The sequence below is a fragment of the Athene noctua genome, chromosome 7 (assembly GCF_965140245.1).
Source record: "Athene noctua chromosome 7, bAthNoc1.hap1.1, whole genome shotgun sequence".
Classification (NCBI taxonomy): Eukaryota; Metazoa; Chordata; class Aves; order Strigiformes; family Strigidae; genus Athene; species Athene noctua.
Window position 1 is genome coordinate 7,043,648 of NC_134043.1, and position 21,800 is coordinate 7,065,447.

At 43.2% G+C, this 21,800-nt stretch overlaps 1 protein-coding gene across 4 annotated transcripts; it reads right to left on the reverse strand.

Moving 5' to 3' along the window:
* Positions 1-157: 157 nt before the first annotated feature.
* Positions 158-19,057, reverse strand: LOC141962333 (histamine N-methyltransferase-like). 4 transcript variants are annotated; one of them, XM_074910332.1, is made up of 7 exons: positions 18,955-19,057; positions 15,605-15,704; positions 14,532-14,584; positions 10,770-10,877; positions 7,140-7,270; positions 6,462-6,555; positions 158-3,424 (listed from the first exon to the last, which is right to left on the reverse strand). In XM_074910332.1, exons 2-7 carry the CDS (start codon positions 15,643-15,645, stop codon positions 3,069-3,071), a joined length of 783 nt encoding a protein of 260 aa, XP_074766433.1. In that variant the 5' UTR covers positions 15,646-15,704; positions 18,955-19,057; the 3' UTR covers positions 158-3,068. The 4 variants fall into 4 exon arrangements, with proteins under 4 accessions (XP_074766433.1, XP_074766430.1, XP_074766432.1 ...); XM_074910329.1 differs by having other exon boundaries at positions 15,509-15,704; XM_074910331.1 differs by having other exon boundaries at positions 15,509-15,704; positions 18,959-19,056.
* Positions 19,058-21,800: the final 2,743 nt, after the last annotated feature.

Below are 21,800 nucleotides of genomic sequence, written 5' to 3' on the forward strand. Positions count from 1 at the left end.
CCAATTTAAACACAAACACTGTTCAGAACCATCTCTGATGAACGTATAGATGCAATGTTAAGGATTGTGTTTACCCAGACTCACTTTTCTGCAAAATGTTTACACTTCATAGCTGAAACATTTAGCCAGAAAGGGACACCCACACGTGAAGAACTTGCAAGATCATTTCTGATATATTTTATTTACAGGTAGCCTTGTTTCAGTTACAGAAACAGTTGTTTCAGTAAGTGTTGTGCTGGTTTAAGACCATTGCTCTCGGTGAACCTCTGTATAAAGCCTATAAATTCACTCTCTAGGGGTGTAAGTGAGGAAGACCCATCCTGTTGGCCCACACATCCAGCTGGGGGTTTGCACATGCCGAGGCTGGTCTGGAGATGTGCTTTTGGAAGAAATTTCTGCTGTCTGGGATAAGAAGACTTTCTGAGAGGAAAACAATTAATTCGGTGCCGAAAGCACAGAGGTAAGCTCAAAATTGCTGTATAAATCCCAGTCGAGGAACAGGCTGGACTCTCCAAACATGCTCTCGAATAGCAGTATCTCGCTGTACAATTAAGGGTGATTCTTGCATGGAAATGTGGTTCTGCAGTCTATTAGGAAGTTGTTTGAGAGATTTACAAAAACTCCTTCAGTTTTTATGGTCAAATGAGCATAAAATTGTGCTTCCCCACACTCATTTCCTACTAAATAATACTTACAGTACTTTCTTCTTGGAAATATGTGTGTTCCGAATTTAAAATTAAAAATAATTTATCCCTTAAGGGTGCTGTTCTGATTCAGTTTTCCCCCAGCCCCTTAACAGAAGCAACTGCATATACAGAATGGAGTTTACTGTAATTTTTTTCCCCCTTTTTAAAATGAAATTCTCCTCGGAAGCAAAAGCAATGGCAGAGGACTGCTCCGGCATATGTGGTTTTAGATAAGGAGTTTTCTTCTCCAGACTGGGGTGAAAGTGCCTTTTCCCCCAGTGAGTTCTGTTTTTAAAGCAGACCCCATGCAATGCCATGCACCCTCTATCCAGCCTTTCCCTTTCTGATTAAAGAGGGGAAGGAGCTCTCACATACATTCACATTGAATCTCCTTTTTATGTTTGTGTGTGATGATATCCTCCTCTCTTCTCTCCAGATCATCTCTGCTGTTCCTTATCTTTCCTGCTCTCTCCCAAATTGTCTGAACAAAGTTCCTCCCAAAACTCTAGAAAGCTTTTTTCTTGCATTTTTTACCTCTGCTAAACCAGAAAACAACAGGACCCGCATGTGCATCTTGTTGCTGGGTTTTGTTTTTGGATTTGTGATGGGTTTTTTTTGTTCTGGCGTTTCTGTAGCTCCCAAAGATATGTCAGTCCTGACAGGGTTGATGTGGCAATATTCAGCGGTCACCCCCTTCAGATGCACCATTTAGAAGAGGTCACTGACAGCACAAAAGAGCTATAAAAATAATTGTAACTTTAATTTGTTTCTCATTAGAAACACATGCAGCAATCTGTCCTAAAGAGAGATTTTCTCCCTTGCTTTGGCATGTCAGTGTAGCAGCTTATGGATATACTGAGGTCTTGTAATGCAGGAATCTGTATGTAGCACGGTGTAAAAGTGGTAATAGATTTTGTTCGGTTCAACAGCTGAGAAATATTATTAAAACATTCTTAAATACACTGGAATTAATATTTGATCACTCAGAGAAGTATGTGTTTCAAATAATACACACTAGAATGAATATAAACAGCTATTAAAGCCTAATACATTCTCTTGTAAATCACTTCAAACCTTTAATAATCTATATTGTATCAGAAATGTATATGCAAAAATAAAACATAATTTCTTGCAGCTAAATCATTACCTAAAATAAGCCATTTCAACACTGAATGAAATTATTTCAATGTCAGAAATCAGACCTGTCTCACTGAATAAGCTGAGTATTCAGACTATTACCTTCATTCAAGTGACTATATTGTATCCTGCCACGCATAGTGCCTTATAGAGAGAGTAACACTTCTTAAAACTGTAAAATCATTTAGCAAGACAAATGAACCAGCTACCACAGTAGATACAGCCCCACACGGAGAAGGAGCCAAGGAGGTGAGGCACCGTCTTGGTGACCATCCTATACTACATATCGAACAGATTTACCTGACATGACCACATTGAAAATGAAACAAATCCCACTGAAACCTGTCAGTTTGGCATCAGAGTTTGTTTTTATGTGTTCCGTGCATGGTCCTTGCTGCCAGGTTAGTGAAAGGCTGCAACCAGGATGTTTGTGTGTTTAGCTAATAATACCAGAAAGCCCTATGTGACAGCAGTAGCCGATTGCTAACAAAGGCTTTGAATCAGGGCTTGTTGGTGAAATCCAGCTCTGCAGTACAGTTGTTACCACTGCTGTGCCTTGACCATCTCCAGTCGCTTTGCTCTTGCAGTGACAGTATGGACCTGGTCTGCAAATAGCTCTGCAGATGCAACATCATAAAAGTAAAGTGAAAACACAGGGAGAGGGAAGCAGTGCCGTTAAATGGAGTTGGCTGCAGAAACAGGAGCAGGCAACCAATGCACATGCAGAAGGTCTGAGGCAACTTTCATGGTAACTGGAGGTATGAGAACTTACAGTCACAGCAAGCTCAAGAAATCGCATTGAGCAGCCATTGAGCTGGTCCTTCTCAGCCTCCACTCTTGCCAGCTGCACTGAGAAGCTGTCATTTGCTTACTTGTTCTGTAGAGAGTTTTTAAAAGAAGGTGACGAAACCATGTATACTTCTTGATTATTTCTTAGGAAACGGTCAGGTTTCTGCCATGCCTGAATGGGTGATCCAAGTTACATCTGATTATATGACATCCATACGATAAAGCACAATTAACTGCTTAGTGAGTTACACTTTCATAGATTAGTGCAGAATTAATTGGGTATTAAAGCTCACTTATGACAACAGATATTAATAATGATTTCTTAACAGGCTCCAAAAATTATATATCAGTACTGAAGTAAACTAAGCCGTTTATAAAACATGAAAAACCGATTTCAGCTGTTAACAGCATGTATCTGACTATTTGCTTTGGATCAAGAAGCAAGAAGAGGTTGACTCATGGCTCGATCACTATTACACCCAGGTTGTTATTAAAAAACACCTTCCCATCTCTTTTTTCACTGCATTCAGGCTTTTTTAACTCTTCCATAACCTGACGCTTTAGCTCAGGAGGGGCAGTTTTAGAAAACTCATGAGTTTCTGTGAGGAAATCCAGCAACAGCTCCCCATCCTTGTTCCCTTCAGTAAAGCAGCTTGTTATGTCCATGTGGGATGGGAGCTCATAGAATTGGTGCTTCAGCCCGGCTGAATCCAGCATTCTTCTGATGTCAGCAGAGGAAATGTAAGTGCACAGATCATTTAAAGGGAAAGAAGACCCGTACTTCTTCCACAGTGTTTCCCAGCCACTGGACCCTGAGAGATAAACCATCAGAAAAATGCTCAGGAATAAGGAAAATACACTATTTGAACAAATTTTTTATCATCTGGGGTTTTTTAGCAGTTGTCCTCTTTGCAGCAGGATCTCTCCAGAGCTGGGACGTGTGTCCTGGGGCATGGTGGACATGGCCACCTCCAGCTTCTGTTCCTTGGGGTTGAGGGCTGCAGGAGGGGATGGACACGTTACCTGCCCTGAGTCCAGCACCTCCCTCCAAGCCCCCATATGAGGCCAGAGCAGCTCAGTACACTTACTCTTCCACTCCCAACACGCTGCACTCCTCTGCTTCATGCACATAGGCAGTATCCTGCAGGGACATCCTTCTATTGTCCACATGCTGAACACTAGCTATTTAGAGCCATCTTCTTGATTTAAGCTGTTCCCTAGATTTCAACTGCCTGTTTGGAAAACCAGATCCTCTCTTATCCCTTCACCTAATTATTTTGTGGTTGAGCAACACATAAGCTTCACTGAACCACTTATTGTCAGTAAACTGTCTCTCTGCTATGTGAAATACCTGGAGTGCAAAACCCTGATCACATTGTCCATGCAGCTGGATGTGTGGTGGAGAAAAGGTTGAGATGGACAGAGCCCAGGATGAGGCTTCATCATCCTTCCAGGCTTCAGCCTTCGCTCCCACATCACACTCACATGCTGTTGGCCATGGGCAGAGAGAGGCCTGTCCCTCACCCCAAGCAGAGATCCCCAGTGGTGCTGGAAGAACATTTTAGCTGTGTACTATCTGGGTCTGCAAAAATGAAGAGTGAGGAAGGAAAAGGCTCCTGTAGCATCCCAGTCACCTCCAGAACTGAGCCCATGCCCAGCCCACGATTGTCCCTCTTCTCAAGGGACATTTTACAAAGACAAACAGCTGGGCAAGCTGAAAACTCCCCAGATATGTCTTCACATTTTTATTTTCCCTTAGCCTGGATCTCTGATTCAGCGTTTCTGCTATAAATCATTTATAAAAGGATCACCCAGAATGACTGGACGGGATGAAAATAACTTTGAGCCTAATGAGCAGCTCTTGAGAGTTATGACTGTAAATCTCCATAACTACTAAAACCAGTTGCTCGGCGATTTTGCAAATGCTTTATCTGCAAACAGTTATTTATAGTCAAATAAACAGTTTGGTGTTTAGAAGAGGGGGCTACAATATTTTCTTTCACCTGGTGGAAATTGAATGCAGAGCACTAATTGCAGAAAATTTGCTGGTGTCAGTGTTGTGTGACTCAGTGCCATCTCTGAGCCGAGCAATTATACACTACCTGAACGCAGCATTATTATAATAGCTCTCAATAGGCTCAGCATATGGCACTACTTTTGTTTTCAAGGCGATGTAAACAGATTTTTTAAATGTGTTAAAAATAACACCACATAGCTCTTGCAACTCGCCTGCTCTCCCGGCAGGGACGGAGCAGGAGGGATTGCAACCTTCACCGACTGACCAAGCCCTCTCCTATCAATCCTATTCCCAGACTGGTTTTTAATTAACACATTCTAATATGTTTGTGTTGGAGATGACATTACCTTCATTTTTTTGAAATGAGCTTTGTCCTGCTTATCTTTCAGTACCTCTTTTTGCTTCAGTGCTCATTTTCATAGCACTGCTTTCTTCCCCTCTCTATACTCTTACTTCCCCCAAGGTTTTCCCCTTCCTTTCCTCTCTGCTATCCTGAGCCCTACTCTCTCCCTTTTCTCATGCTGACTCCAGCAATTTCTATTCCATTCTGCCTCATCAAAAAACACAGAGTCACCTAGCCCAGAGAGGACTTCTAATACTTTTCATTAATTCAGATTTTTAATCACATTAATAATTTTGAATAGACATGTGTTCCTCCCTGTATTCACATTTCATGAATATCCAAGGGGACAGGTTAAGCAACTGGAAAAGAGTTTCAATTAACTATATGCAGGTAATCATCCATAGTCTGATATTATGATCCATCCTCATTCAGCCAAAGATCAAGAACAGTAACTCTGTTCATTTAAAATATAGATTTCTTGTACTGAAGTGCTTGAGAACACTTTAAACCAAAAACATTTTGGAGAAAAGTAGTTTGAATAAATTCGGGTCAGAGAAGGGTCACTTCATTGTGGACATTTCATGAACACAAAAAAGGGACTTCACCAAACACATTACATTTTGCAGACATGGGTAAATTCAATAAAAAATAAAGCTTAAACCTCTGAACAAATAACACTTAACATCCCTGACAAAAGTCTCAGATGTGACTGTTTACACAACTAAAATTTCCATAGCTTGTGAGGAAAATTGAAAGCTTTCTAGAGTCAAATTAGACCCCACCATTGCAGCATCTCTAGCAAACCTTGCCCACAGTATTAAAAGGTTGTCATTTACTCTGGTCCTACATTTTCCTGCTGGCTTGACCACAGAGCATCTCTCTGAGATCTGACACAGCCTAAGAATGCTGTTTTCCACCCAAAATGATGATATTAAGGAAATGGGCAGTTTGAGAAGAGAATGAACCATATGTCCTCTAACACCTGCTGTATGGCACAGCCAACCCCTGCCATAGCTGTTTGCTTAATGCTGCAAGTCTCCATGAATGAGATACTGCGGTGCCCAGCCTGAAAAACCTTTCACAGAAAATAGGAGAGGCTGAAGGAGCTTTTGAGAGAAAGCCCCGGAACGGAGCCTCTTGTCTGCTGCGGGGCTCTCTGCTGCCATCCATCACTGGCCAGGCTGTAGGATGGGGAAGGGCAGAGAGCAAGAGAAAGGAGTTTTGTGCCAAAGGCACAGTTTTGCTGGCTCACAAAGCCTTTGGCTTTACAACCTGCAGCATGGAATTGTGCAGATATAGACCGTGTGCAGATTTCAATGGGTGTAGAGGAGTGGACACTATTATGCAGCCAGTACACCTCTATGGGTGATAAAGGATGTTGTAAACAAAAATGTGCACTGGTTTCTAGCTGGCCTGTGCTGAACTTGCAGGAACCTCAAAGGTCTGCATGGCTGTTGCCCAGCAGCAGTACTGGTGGAGCAGCTCTCACCTGACACCAGGATAATGAGGAGCTTTGCCTGTGCTTCCAGGAGGCTGTGGAAATACCGGATAGTCGCTGGGATGTCTTTCACATAATACAGCATCTGGAAAGAGCAGAGATGCTTACAGGGATACAGTGCGATCCTGGCAAATATTCGAACTGGTACTACTAGGTAAAAATAAACAAATGGGGGCAATCTTGACAGAAGAGCAGCAGGAAGACAAGGCATGTGAGCACAGGGCTGGGCAGTGGACTCACACTTCATGCTCGGGGCTGTCACTGCCTTGCCTGCTCTCTGGCTCTCCCAGGACCAAGCTCATGTTCATTCATTAACCTGAGATAAAGAGATTTGCCTTCCTTAGCAGTGAAGATGGCTTGTAACAGCTTCAGTAAACTTCGAAATACAAAGGCAATTTCACAGAGAGGACAAGGAGCTTTGAAAACACTAGTTAAAATGTATTTTTAGTTGACTGCCACCCACAGCCTTGTTAATAGGACTACTGTGCTAAAAGTTGCTTTGCCATAACTCATCTTTCATTTTTGCAGTTCGCTTATGCTTAAGTACTTCAAATTACAGGGAAATAAACTCACCTTTCTTCCCCTTAGAGTGGATAATGAGGTCACATACTTCAGGCATACTTTTAACAGCCAAGCCTTTGACAACATTTACTTTGCAGAGAGTTTTACCTGGATCATGTGAATGAAGTCCCATTTTTTAGACTTCTTTTCTGCATTCATTCGACTTTCATATTCATAAGCTGTCTCCTCATGCCAGGTAAACTTTATGTTCTCAAGGTTTGATGCCTTAGCCACACGCTCTGAAATACAGGAGAAGGCAGGACAGAGTTAATCTCAATTGCAAATATGAGACTGATTGTCATTCAGAGCTTTAATACATCCAAAAAGCCATATTTAGGTAGAGAGGTTTGGTACCAGTTTAACACAGAAATGGAATATTTAAAACCTTGAGCCCATATGTGAAAAGGGGGTTGTAAAGGTCTTTGTAAGGTGAAGTCTTAAGAGGGTTTGATGCTTTTTGCTTTGCACCCTCATTTGGGCTCCTCCAGTCTTCACCTGGTTAAAAACAAAAAGAAAGAAACTCTTCTCCATGCCTGGCTCAAGCTGAATTAAAAGATGTTGGCTGGGATAAACAGTTATGAGGCCACAAGCAGCACATTTCATGACAAATGGGAGAAGAGCTGATGGCCCCTTCTCTTAGGTGCCACACAAGACCCACGTGGCTTAGCAGAGGATTTCCAGAGACTAAAAAAATAAATACAGGGACTCAAGGATGGATTAAAGGTGTTTCTATTTTGGAGACAAGCACCATTAAAAGCTAGAGAAGGACAGAGAAAGCAATTGGGTCACTCTGGGAATGTGTTATGGGGATGGTGGGAGAGGGAAGAGCTTTGCTCTGTGAGCAAGAACCCATCTCTTGATATTTATCTTCTGCTGCGTTCAAATAATTTTTCAAAAGTCCACGGTTTTGGCCAACTGCTTCAGGTAAAAGGTATAATAGTGTTTTAAAGCAAAAACTAGTGTAAAGGGTGACATATGGCCTGGTTTTAGACCTCGATACAATGTACATCCAGCAACTGAGGAAAGCAAAAAGATGGAGACGTGGATTCAAGGAATAAGTTATACTAAGGGCCTGGCTCAACACTGCACTTCTTTGCTTTCAATGGGAGCAAACCAGAGAGATAATTTCATAATTTAGGGGATGCCGGAATACTAATGTCCATCTGTTGGCATATGGATCTCATCTCATGGCGCTCCTGCCTGGCGCTCAGGATTGCTCCAGGACAAAGCTAGCGCTGATGCAATTCCTGTGCTTCGCTGGAGTTAACATAAGTTTAAAACTTAAATGGCCTGAAGGCAGACTGAGCATTAGCTACAGAACACATGTTCAAAACAACATGATTTGCTAATGCCGGTGCCTTTACACCACTAATCACAATGTTTCTCCTTTTGAGCTCTGAGTAGGACATATCCCCATCGGACGGATGAGAAATGCTTATCTCCTCTATTTTATGGCTGGAAATGGGCCACCCCTTTCAGATGCTGCTGCCGTTATTCTGTTCACTTCCATTTAATGGTCACTGTCCCCAGCGCTTGCAGTTCAGATTTAATTGGCTGTTTTAAACTCAGGCTTCATTCAGCATCCGTTCATATCACCACCACAAATAATCTGGTGCAATCTGGTTCATTTCAATTGCTAGACGGTCTGGAGGCACTAGGAAGAAAACTGAATTGCTTGCCAGGGTGGGCTGTTAAAATCAATATTTCAGGAAAGGCAAACTCATTCTGATGATGGGAATTTTCTGCCCGGAGATTCATCTGAAGCCAAAACATGTCACCCTAACCATTTTGAAAAGTTTTCCTTAATTTTCTTCTGGGTTCAACCCTGATTGTCTGGGTCAGAAGCTGGTCACACGCTCTGTTGTGTGCCATCAAAACTGGACTGCCTGTAGTTGTGCTGTGATGTGCAGCGGCAATGCAGCTCTTTTGTGGGGCCACCAATACTCCAACCATGGTTGCCAAGGGACTTCACCCTGGGCATGGACCAGAAATGAAGGAAAACCACAGCCTGGCCATGGGACTTTGAGGAGACCCTCTGTCATACAACACAGACTAAGAGAAACCTGTTTGTCATCGCTGCACGTCCCAGTATGAAGTTTCTCTCGTGAGCTTGGCTTCTCCTTCCCGAGGAGAAAGTATCTGGGTAGGCAGAAAACATAACTACTGAATTCTCAGAGGCATAGATAATGTTTCCAATTCTCCCCAGAAAAACTTAGGGCTCAGAAACCTAATTAATGATACCTACTGGGGACATGCTTGATTACCAAATAAGAAAGTTTAAAGAAAGAAATTCAGATGAATATTTCATTTCTAGTTTAGCAAGAAACTTAAAATAAGGACAATGTCTCACATTTTGTTTAACTATCTTTGGGAAAGAAACTCACTGAAGTAGGATAGGACTGCCAGTTAGCTGATGGTAGGTGGTGGCACCACTAGGAAGATTCAGCACAAATTCAGTCCCACATAGCCTATGGTCTACAGCCCAGACAGAACAGAAATGCTGTGTGCAAGTGCCCAAACGGTCTTACAAACAGAGCAGATGCTCTGCTGCCCATCCTTTTTCATTTCAGCTTGGAGCAATGTAAAACTCCTAGGATTTTGCACAAGCCATCTTTTCGAAGAACAGGTCCATGTAATACAGAGACAGATATAAAAAAATGATGTGTTTCTTGGGAGCCTTTGGCTCTTGCAGTGACTCTGAACTCCTCCACTGAAGGTAGTAAGGGATTCTTACTTTTTTTTTTACCCCTTTTGACTTCCACAAGTTGCTTCGTGTTGGGAGTGCTTCAGTTTTAAGGACTGAAGCAAGAGTAAGAGTTGGAGATTTAGCGTGTGGCTTTACAGTCTGGTATTTACTATGGTTTGGAGCATTTCCAACAACGCAGACTGCTGATGAGGTTCATTCATTACTTCCACATCCATTCAGCAGCCCCTTTCTGTCAAGGTGTGCTCTGCTCAGGGCTGCTCAAGGCCTGTACAGCTACCTGGTGTCACCTCCATACAAGACCATAATTACCTGCTAAGGTAAAGCCTGGTAGGTGTGAATCCAGTGATAATCTAGCTGAATTGATATTTAATGCTCACTTTGAAGGGCAATTTGCCCAAAGCATTCCTGCTAACATTCAATCCTCCTTGGAAAATGCTTGGCTTTCCTTCATGAATGTTGCTCAGACCTTGTGCTGGTGGAAGGGAACAAACTCTAAGCGACAGAGCACACAGCAAAAGCCTTTCCTATCTGCCTTGCTTTCCTTTCCATGTTTTCTAATTCAAAGGATGGTAACTAATTTAGTGCAACATTAAGGTTTAGCTATTTGTTATTTGGAAACAATTTTTAAGATATGCGAGAATTACCATGAGACACTAAAATTTTCCCTTTGATGTTGAGGAAGGATCCTGATTCAGTGCAAGTTGAAGGAGAAAACTTTATGAAATGTGGCGTTTTTACTCTATTCACATAAAATCACCCATCAGTTCCCACCTTGATTAGCTTTTAAAGTCTGTCTAGCCCAAGCATTTGCCATGCAGAGTTCTTTGCAATGTGAAAGACTAAGATTTTAATGAGAGACTGAACATTGTTGAAAGCAATGATGGAAAAAAGCATAAAATAGTGACTTTTTTTAAAATTTTAAGAGCCAAATCTAGTAAGAAAGCTTTGAATGTGGAGTCATAAAGCTTTCAACCCTTTTTAATGCATTTAGAGTACTTAATGTAAATTTAATTTATTTAATGTAAAAATACCTTTGTATTTGAAGATTTGGTCAGCACTTGGCTCTATCACGTCATTGTTGATGGTGACCCCTGGATACCTGGCTTGTACTTTTGAGAGGATCAGGAGGTCAATCTCACCTAAGAAAGTCGGCGACATGAAATACAGGATGAAAGCAAAGCTCAGGCAAATGTTATCACCACCATCATCACATCCCCAGTTTTGAAGACTGATGCCTGCCATTCACGTACAGAAAATGTACCACAGAGGTACATGTAGCTGCTTTGTATTCTCAGCAGATTTCCACTTAGCTGGAAATTTCCACTAAGCTTAGGCTTAGCTCTAGGATTTGAGAAAAATTTAGGTATCAGTCACAACTATCTTCATTCCTCCTCTTTGATTACCATCAGTGCCAAGGGAAAACCAGACACAAACATGCATGTGGCTTGATCTCATATTTTCTGGAAACGGCATAACCTCCTGGGGAAGATCCTAAATGTTTCTACCAGTTCTGATGGTCCCAAGTCACCAGCGAACTTGGAAGGATTTCTTAGGAGTCAGTAAGAGCATTTTTAGCCAAGTGCCTCATTGGTTACCAGGTCATGTGGGTGAGGGAGAAGAGAATATGTGTTTACACTGGAATCAGAAAAAACATTCATGTCTGTTTGTCTTTACTGTCCTGTGACATTTTCCTTAAGTATGATTAACAGCGCACATACCATTTGTATTTATCTAACCCCTATTTACAGAATACTCCAAAGCTGACTCTGCTTTTTTTTTTTTTTGGTGGGGAATAGTTCTCTCTGGACACTGCTCAGGTCAGCTGAGATTATTTTACTGATGGAAGTACCAGCAGATCCAACATTTCAAAATTTAAAAAGAGCTGTAATAGCATTTTGCCACCTCTCCCCATCCTCAATATAGGAAGCTTGGGGAGATGATGGAACTAGAGCTGCTGGAACTAGGGTGTTGTTGAAACTAGATGATCTTCAAGGTCCCTTCCAACCCAAACCTTTCTATGATGCTCCTGACTGAGACATGGTTCCAGCCACAATATCACGCTGGCTTGTGTAGCTTTCTGAGGGCTCACTCCTGCTTATTGTGTTTGAATAAATTTTAGGTGTAAAAAATAATAGAAAAATAAATTAAGGCAGAAAGAGTGAAGCAGAGGATAACTGTGGTGAATCCAGGGGTTGCATTACAGACAAATACTGAGTTTTGTCCTGGAAAATGTACTAGTGCTTGCACACAACTCCACCTTGTAAAATTCCCTGCAAATAAACAAAATTCTTTACTGAATGGAAGATCACGCAGCAAACCCTGATGGCCAGACAGACCCTTGTTGAGTGACTGTGGAGGGACGGCCCCCATCGTATTTGCATGGCCTCTGCCCATCCTCATGATATTCAGTGCACCTGGACTCCAACCACTTCAGCATTAGCTCCATTATATGGAAGGATTGAGGTACAAAAGGAAAATATTGGGGATTAAAGAGCCATAAATAGCCATAGTTCACCAGAGTAAAGCCCAGCACACCGCGTCCTCTCCTGGGGGGGGCCTTTTCACTACAAAGAGCTCTCTGCCTGCTGCGGGCCCCACCACACATCACCATGGGTCAAAGTCAGGCACCCCAGCACAAGTCTCACCTGCTCATTAATGCCCTGAGAATTTCATGTAAAAAGTGAGAAACAGGTCAATTTTTTCAGACTTACGTGTCTTTCTTAAAGCAACTAATAACACCAAAATTTACATGGTATCTGTACATGCACATTTTTTGAGGGAGGGAAATTAAATTTGTGAAGCAGCAGAAATAGCTGCAACTTTGCTATCACTGCAAACCCTGTATTCTGTTGAAAAATCAGAGCAAAGCCAGTCATTTGCAGGCTGCCAATGGTAAAATTTAGGAACACAGAATCTGTAATGAACTAACGCAGTAATTTGATTTTTTTTTGGTTTCTTTACCAACTTTCTGTAAAATGGATTAGGCCTTTGAAAAGCTGTGCAGGTCCTGATTAAAAAAAAAAAATAAATTTGAATTTTGCATTTCCATATGCGAATAGGTTAATATATTCCCTTCCACTCTTCTGTGGCCAAACCACCCTTGTATTGTTTTAACCAAAAAACCCACCCCTTTGATTCATAATTTAATCCACAGCCTTAATTGACTTCATTTAGCTCTTTTATATGCAAACAAGTGTCCTGAGGCATTTTACAGTCAGATCTGTGGCAGCTTGCATTATCAACAATTTGGCAATTAGGCTATCCGAATTATTTAAACTCTCCAACACAATTACCTTTTAAAGGCTACCACTATGTTCACCATTAAGTTTCTAATTAAACATTTTACGTAACGGGATAGTTTATAGCACAGTTGCTACTTTGTAGCCGCGTTGATGACTTTTATGGTTTTTAAAGGTACAGAGTGTTGCGCGCTGGAGTGTGAACTTAATAAGGCAGAGGCTGTAGGCAAAGACAGGCACTGTAGATGGGTGGGTGTAATGGGATATGATGCTACATTAAATGGTTTGCTTGTCTCTCGAGGTGGAAAAGTGGAAAGGAAACGCTTTCATTGTCTCTCGAGTTAGAAAAGTGGAAAAGCTTTCCTTCTGTGCGAAGAGCAGGGGTGGACGGGGCCAGGGCAGCAGCTCCATCGCTGCCCTCCTACATCAGCCAGGGTTAGCTGGGGGGATTTGGAATTTTGCTCCCTCCTGATGTCCCAAGGACCTGTGATGGGAACAAGCCAGCAAGCATCAGGGTTTTGGTGATTTGGGGTTTTTTACATCACAATATAAACTTTACCTGCACATTAGTGATTGAATGTCCATCATGCTAACTGGGGTCTCCCTGGTTACGGAGGTAAATATCTCACTAAGTAAAGCGTTCCTGTTAAAAACAACTTTTTTTTTTTTTTTTTTTTTTTTGGCAGAAGAATGGTTTCCTTTGTTTGGAGAGCAACGTTCCTACTCTGTCACACTGTCTATTTGACAACTAACACCCACCATTTACATACAATTATTTTTACTTATTAGGAGAGATTGACAAAGCTGAGATTAGTCTTTGGAGTTGTTATGACTAAACCATTTAAACTAAATTAACTGTTCATATAAAATTTAAATTTGATGACTTAATGGGCAGAGCAGAATTAGAAAACATAGACTTTATTTATGGGGGAACTTAAGCAAGAATTTAACGAGAAAAAAGCCACTTGATTTTATTGGTATTGTTTTTCCACTCAGTGAACTTCAGATAAGAGACTTATTTCTTCGGATTTTTTTCTGAATTTCTTCTGGAGCTTAAGTTCAGCTCCAGTGTTTTGGGGGACAGTAGCTCCAGGAGGGGCTTGTGCATTGACTGTGATCACCAAGTAGTTACAGGAAAAATAGAGGACAGGAAAGGCTGTCATGTAGCAGGGCAGGAGACAACAATGATGGAGAGTTACCACTTCAGTAAAGAGTTGCAGGGCAGAATAATTGCAGTACAAGTAATATTCTGAGTAATCTAGGACATTATGGTGCTTTTTCTCCATAGAAACACGACATGGCAGTACAAGTCTCTCTCTGCCCTCAAGGAGTGATGGTGCAGAAGGAGGTTTATTGTGGAGGACATACAAGAATCAGGGTGGGGAGGCACAGGCTGTTTTCACACGATGTGGCCATACACCAGCTAATGCCATCTGCTTCTGGAGCTGGCTTTACAAGAAAAGACTTATTTCCCACTCTGTTCCTTTCTGCAATTTTAATCCTCTATTCTTTGGGAAAAAAAAAAAAAAATCAACATTGAAGTTCATAACATACCTGCTCCACCACCAACACTTAGAATATTGATTGTAGACTTCCCATTTCCAATACTGAAAAACATTATTTATACATTGTAGAGAACTACCCAGCAGAGAGGATTACATGCATTTTGTGAAGCATCAGAGATCCCATGAAGACTAAAATCTGCAGGACAAAAGCAAATGTAACATGTGCATGTACCGGCACACCTGCGAGCTGGTAGGAGGGATCAGATTCAGAACTCTGCTCTTTGGAGATTCCTGATTGACAGTTATTTTGGCAATTTGTAGAGGAGTTCTGCTTTTATTACAAGTGCATACAGGCAGCAGCAGATACATGCCTTCTCCATGTCTGTGCTTTGAGGACCAGGAGCTTAAAATTTATTTGTAGAAGTTTTACGTTTTGCAAAATGAGGAGGAAGAGGAGAGAGTGTATCACCTTTAACGTCCCTTAGCAAGGCTTTGGCAGAGCCATAAAACTTTGGACCCAGAGAAGAGCCTCCCCAGAACCAGGATTTGATCCCAGCTGCCTGTTGCCCAAGCCAGCCTGGAAAGTGAGGGGTCCAGCAAAAAACACACACCAGCAGGCAAAGCAGGAGCGTTATTTACACATACTAGAGAGACCCTAAATATTAACTAGAAAGGTTACTTTAAAAAAGATTATTTCAATCAAATTTAATGTTAGAACGTATTATCCATTGCTGCATTTTTCATGTGTTAGAGTTTATTCAGGGTAAGCTGTATTTACATGCAAGGAAACAATTCAGCCTTATCTCCTCCCTGCTAGGCAGGGTTTGTCCCGAAGTGCAGCCATTCAGAGATGTGTGTAAATGAAATCTCCAGCCAAGCCCTATCAGAGACCAACAGATGGGGCAGCCGGCAGGGAGCAGCAATCTGCCTCTTGCAGGCAGCCCCTCGAGCCCGGCCAAGCCCGTCACTGCCGCGGGACCATACCCCGGGCTGTCCTTCAGCTCGATGTGGCCAACTCCATGTTACCTCGCTATCAATGTCGGCAGCTCCTTCTCTATGAACTCCCGCATGCTCTGGTGCTCAGTCGACTTCTCGAGGAAGAGGCGGAAAGACTGGAGGTACCTGGCGGGGTCAGTGAGCAAGCTCCTCATGGGCGACGCCATGCTGGGGGTTGGAAGAGTGCAGGAGGGGCAGGTTGTTCCCCACAGCTCTTCTTTCAGATCTAGTGAAGGAATAACAAATGGCAGAAAAGAAAAACCAGCATGCACCTGGACTTTGATCCGTATCCTCAGCTCTGCTACTGCACCTTAGAGCACTTTAAAAAGTATTATGCAATTTTGCGATAGAAGCTGTAAATCAGATCTGTGCAGCAAAGGGTAATATATCATCTTTAATCTGCACAGAGGAAATGCCAGCATTTTTTAACTGTGCTGACACAGAGCTCTTAAAACCCAGTAAAAGGGTCTTTAGACAGTTCTTAAATAAAATAAAAATTCCCCTATTTCTTGAAGGCATGGAGAGGCTCCAAAGACTTGGTCTGGATTAGAAGAAAGTGCAACACACATCTCCAGAGATTCTGGCAGATGTCTCTATCTGTTTTTTTAATCTTTTGATGTTCTTAAAGGGAATGTTGATGGTGGGGTGAAAACACTAAAAACCTTATAAATGCACTCTTTATTTTTCTAGTTCCTCTGAAGATAATGGTATGATTCCCACGGGCTAAGTAGTTAATTCACAAAAGCCACGTGAGTTACTGAAATGGCTGTTGTGCTAAACCCGGCTTAGACAGAGTCAGGAACAGGGGAGGCAGAGCGTGCTACCGGGAAACATCAGGCTGTACCTTGAAAAGTACACAAAGACATGTTTATCCTCTCTTAAGCCACAGTTTAAGTCCATCACGTCTTGTTCTAACTGTCAAGGAGAAAGACGAACCCTCTTCCTCCTCGCGGGTCCCGTGCTTAAGGACCACACCACATCTACACACTGTCTCTTACCATCTCTGGCTTTCCTGCAGAGGTCACATCCCAGATGCTTGTTATTTTTATTTTTCCCTTTGGACTGCCTCCAGGCAAGCCCTGTTGATGTTGAAATGCAGCTTCCAAGGGCAAAAACCTCCCACCCACTGACATTCCCTGGCTCACAGTTCATCTGGGACAGCTTCCCTCACCCCACCAAGACCCTGCGCCCCTTTTCGTTCACCACCAGCGTGACCACTGGAATATAAACCATGGGCTTTTTGCAGACTACTTCTCTTGTCCATTTGAATTATAGTTCTGTCCTCTGTTGTGTTCAAGTCCCTCCCAGCTGCACATCAAATAACAACAGTCATGTCCCTCCTCCAAATCATGAACAAAACCACGAAGAGTAGTGGGCTCAGGTTGACTGGTATGAAGTCTACCTCCCTTTCTGGCAGTGAACTGCTGATAACTTTTCTGACTAACAGTGCAACCAGTTTTCCACCCATTCAAGAGCTGTCTCATCAAGGCCATGTCTTCCTCATTTGCATATAAGAATGTCATACAAGACAGTGTCAACCCTAAAGCCTCTGCATAGGCGCACCTCCTTCTCCCATGCACAGTGGGACAGCTACACTGCTGGCAGAAAGATGGGCTTGGCACAAAGTCTCTCTGGCATCTCCATGCTGCCTGGTCATCCCCTTATTCTCTTTCTGGCTCTCACTCCTTGAAGGACAATTTCTAGGGACAGCCATCATGCTGAGCAGCTGCAGCTCCCCAGTTCCTCCTCCTGCCCCCCTTACAATGATAACATAAGCTTCTTGGGTTTGACCACTGTAATTTCTGGCTCATGCCAAAGATAACATCCAAGTTGTGACATGTTTTCATTTTGCATCCCATGAGCCACATCTCTACATGTCCCAAAGGCTCCTGCAAGAAGATGCATGGTGAAGGTTGGCAGCAATGTGCCTCCTCCAGCACATGGTGCTACCAGAGTCATTAGATCAATTAGCAATGCCTGCTAATTACTGTCCTTAGGGCAGTCCCAAAGACCAGCGGTGACCTTTGTTCAGGACCCAAGGTGTGATTTTCCACCCACACCACCACCAAGACAGAGCTGGCTTTTGGCACACTCCCTGTTCCCCACCCTCTCAGACAGCAAGGATGTTTTCAAGGGTAAAACCAGCAAAACCAAGTATGTTAAAGAGCAATGATGAAAAAGGCCTGGTAACTAGTAGATGGGAGAACTTTAAAAACTTTGCTGGGTCCCAGATGTCCATGAGGGCTAGTTGGAGTGTCATGGGAAGGGGACAGTCCCCCCTGGCCACAAAGCTTATCCCCCTCCCACCTGCTTCAGTGAGCCTGTTGGTGTCAGATAAGAGAGGCAATCTGGCAGAGAGACAGACCAACAAATTACAGCTGAATTGACTATTAGGTGGAGGACGATGGCTCGGGCTCACGGGGTGGTATCTGCTGCTCACGTGCACAGAGACAACACACTGCTCACGCCACTCACCCAGCTCAGCAACCACGCGTAACCCTCGGGCTGACAACCCCTCCTTTTCCCAGATGACCAGCACTCAAATCTCCAACAAAACCTGAATTAACCTGGGGAAACCAAGCACGAATTTTGCCAGAGAGAGTAAAGGAAAAAAAACCTGGAAGTACATCAGGTGAGAATTATAAACTGCTAACCCTCCCTGAAAATAAAGTGGTATATTCCTTGTTTACTCATTCCTCTGCTCTGCTCAGCTCCTTGCTTTTTACTTTACGTGCATAAAGAGGTTTTGCCATTTGCCACTAACATATTTTACTACTTTCAATCTTGAAAAAATATTTTGTGGTTAATAAGGAGATTTAGATAATCGACCTTTTTTCTATGCCTCCCTCTACTTCCCGTGATTTAATTTGCCCACGTCCCCTGCTCAGCAGTCTCTAATGAGCAGCTGAGATTCATTTTCATGTTAGGTGCAGTTCAAGGAATTTGTCTCATTTATTTCATTATGCTTTTGGCTGTTTGAATTCGCCCCATTTATTTCATTATGTATTTAGCTGTTTGAATTGCAGCCAGTTAGCTTTAAAAATTAGTAAAGAGAAAGAAGAAAAGGATTTTTTTTCTGAATCAGGCTGATAGAAACTTTTAGATAATATTGTTCACTTGGGCATGTCCCCTTCAGTGATAATCCAAATTTATACATAGTTCCCTAAAAAGATCGAGGAGTTTCAAATACAGACTCTGTGTTTACTCTGCAGTTACTTGATCCACCCCTGGTTTGTGCCAGTGCTAGCGGAATTAAACCTGCTTTAAATTCACCGTAAAACCCTTTAAACCTCCCCTGTGAAGCCAGAAAACAAAGTGAGCGTGCCCTCAGCTGTAAACTACTTGCAGCAGGAGTTTGGTCTTACTAGCACTGGATTATGGCTTGTCACTGAACGCCAACAAAACAGGGGTCCGCCTTGGAGGAGTTTAATGCAATCCATTAAGCCCGTGCTTGCCTCGCAGGCAGACGTACTTACGTACGAGTGGTCTGTGCCTCTCGGGGCTGTGGGCTGCCACGGCACAATGCTGCTGCGGTGCTGGGGACACGCTCCTGGCCAGCCACCTTCCCAGTGGCCACTGCCGTCCCACCCCCAGGGCCACGACGTGGCAGCACAGAGGAGGTTTTGCTGTTTGAGAAAGGAGCAGGCGACGTCATAACCTCATGCAGCGGCAGCTGCCTGAAGTGGCAGAGGGGACAGTTTGAACCCTGCCCACCATGTCCATCCAGCACCCCCTGCACGTCCCCCCAGACAAACCAGCACCCTGGGAGCATTTAGCCACAGAGCTCTGTCAAGGTGTTAGTTAGAGTCCAGATGAAAAATAAAGCCCTGACACTGGTATATACGAAATGAGCCTCTTGACAAATTGGAAATAGTTGTCTCAGTGTGTGGCACACGGCAATGTACAGTATCATTTGCAGTTTGCCTATAGAAGCCTACTGTTATAGATTACTTGGCTTTTTATTTTGTTTTCTTGACAACAAATGAGATTTTGCTTATCCCTTATTTTCCAGGGTTTAAGCTATGGGAAGCATTTTCCAAGTTGTGTGCACCCTCCACAGTCCTGTTAGGAGCAGTTTGATCCCAGGGGACACAAGCACGGAAAAAAACACTGACCCATGTCTGCTACCACACTGTGGTTTGGTATCCAGAGCCTTAATAAAATACATGCCCTGTGTGTGCATCAAAGTATTCATTGTTCCTTCATGTTTAGTGAAAAATAATTGTTTTGAAGTTAAATGAAGACCTCTTCCTTCTAGACATAGATGGAGAAATGTTCACAGAGGAATGTACTGTTCGCATTGCAAAAGTCATATAAAATAAACCCAATAATATTAATAATCATGCTTTCAAAGCCACAGTTGCAGGAAAAATGGCTGTAGTTTGACATTTACCTGAAAGTTTACTGAAATAAAAATTTCATATCAACAGTTAAAATTGTTCAGCTAGAACAATGACTGTGTGGAAGGCAACACCCACTACATTTTCTTCTCTCCATACATGACCCCGTTGCCAAAACACTTGGAAGGAAGGAGGTACAAAGCCCTTTGCCAAGGAGTGAACCGGGAACTGTGGGGCCACGGTGTTTTGATCCTTTCTGCTGGTCCCTCAGCAAAGATGGATGCCAAAGCCACGCAGGAGGAACAAGCAGCCCCACAACTGTTTTGCCATTTCAAATCAGTGACCACAATTTTATTTGCAAGACACATTTTCAGAGAAAGAAACCCCAGCTACTCTGTCAGACAGCCACGAACCAAGCCAACTTCCCTTGGCTTGAGGAGTCCCAGCAAACGCTAATTCTCCAGCAATGGCTCCCATGTAGGCTGTGGGTGCAAATCCTGCTTCAGCAGCAGCCGTGCAATGCCGTGCAAAGCCCTCTCCCAGCTCTGCAACAGCGATAAGCACTGCTGTTCAAACATAGCTGAACAGCAAGGTCAGTGCCGTTTTCCTTGTTTTCTTTGCACTTCTGGAAATCCAGATTAATTTGCATCACCAGAGCTGTGCAAGTTGCTCAAAAGAAAATAAACTCAGTGCATCTGGCCCGTGCTTTTCTCCCTCTGCAATCCACTAAAAATTAGTTTTCCAAGTGCCAGTTGTCATTTAATATGAAAGCCTAAATTTAGAGAGCCAAAACTAAAAATTACATGCATCTGGTGATTTTAAATGCTTTATGAAAATAAAAGATGCTGCTGCTAATTTCCTTAATTTCCCCTGAAGACACATTCTGTGAGCTTTAAGCCAAATCCCAGCTGTTTCAGTTCAATGTGGGCTCAGTGCTTCCCTGGTGCAGGGTAATTTGGGAGGGGGGATGTTACACCATTGCCTAGACCTTATTTTCCTTGCCCCCAGCACTTTCCCTTCCTGATGGTGTCTATATGATGTGCTACAGAGGCACCTGCGCCCAGGGCAGGGCTCTGCTGAGCCAGTCGAGAAGGGCAGGAGCCAGGACAGGGGCTGGAATTATTCTGCAAAATGAAATCCTGCAGAGAAGCTGGTCACACCACGCTCAGACAGCCCTACAGTTTTGTTCATTAATGTGCTGTTTGCCATGCATCCTCTTATATACAGCACTGTCCTGGATGGCAGGAGGTTGAGTTATTGAAAGGAGATCCCACAAGCCTTGAGAGCATCGGTATATGGGAAATAATAGCCACTGTGCATTAAACGTCTCTCTGTCATGAGAGCTCAGGGGACAACTCACAACTCTGTACTGTAGATACTTGGCCAACAGTGATGTGGTACAACATTAAATCATGACGTTGTGAGTAAGAGGAGTCCACCCAGAAACCTGGCAAAGACTCGAGTAGTTGTCACTGACTCCTTAGATGAAGCAAGAGCTGGGAACAGTCAACATCTGCAGATTATTTACTTCTCTGGAGTACATCTGCATGGGGTCTGGCTGAACATTTATGCTCTGGGGAGGAGGAGGAAGGAGTTAAATGTTACAGCCCTGGTCCAAATGAATTCTCATAATTTGTTCCCTCAGTGATGCCGGGAGGAATGCTGGGAGCCAGCCCTCGCTGAAGGAGGAAATGTGCGGGGAAATATGCCCTGCCACAAGCTCCTGGGGCTGTGCCCACCAGCACCACAGGATTTCCTATAGGTTGTGCTGATCCTCAAGCTCCAACAGCCTCCTTGGTCCCATGGCAGAAGTGGGAATAGCAGCACAAAAATATCCACTGAAGATTTAGAAGAGCTGTGATAACTGGTTAATCAGTTGATGGCTTCAGAGATGAAAAGTGCTGTCTAAGTTAACAGAAAAGATACAGGCAGAGCACTGGGACGGGCTGCTGGTTGCACACGAAGACAGGCGATTGCAGGCG

Excerpts from the sequence above, each read along its gene's own strand:
- LOC141962333 (XM_074910329.1), bottom strand. The coding sequence starts at position 15,645 with ATGGCGTCGCCCATGAGGAGCTTGCTCACTGACCCCGCCAGGTACCTC. Across the intron at positions 14,585-15,508 it reads CTGCCGACATTGATAGCGAG|TATTGGAAATGGGAAGTCTA; the intron begins GTAACATGGAGT and ends AATGTTTTTCAG. Across the intron at positions 3,425-6,461 it reads CCTCATTATCCTGGTGTCAG|GGTCCAGTGGCTGGGAAACA; the intron begins GTGAGAGCTGCT and ends TTTATCTCTCAG.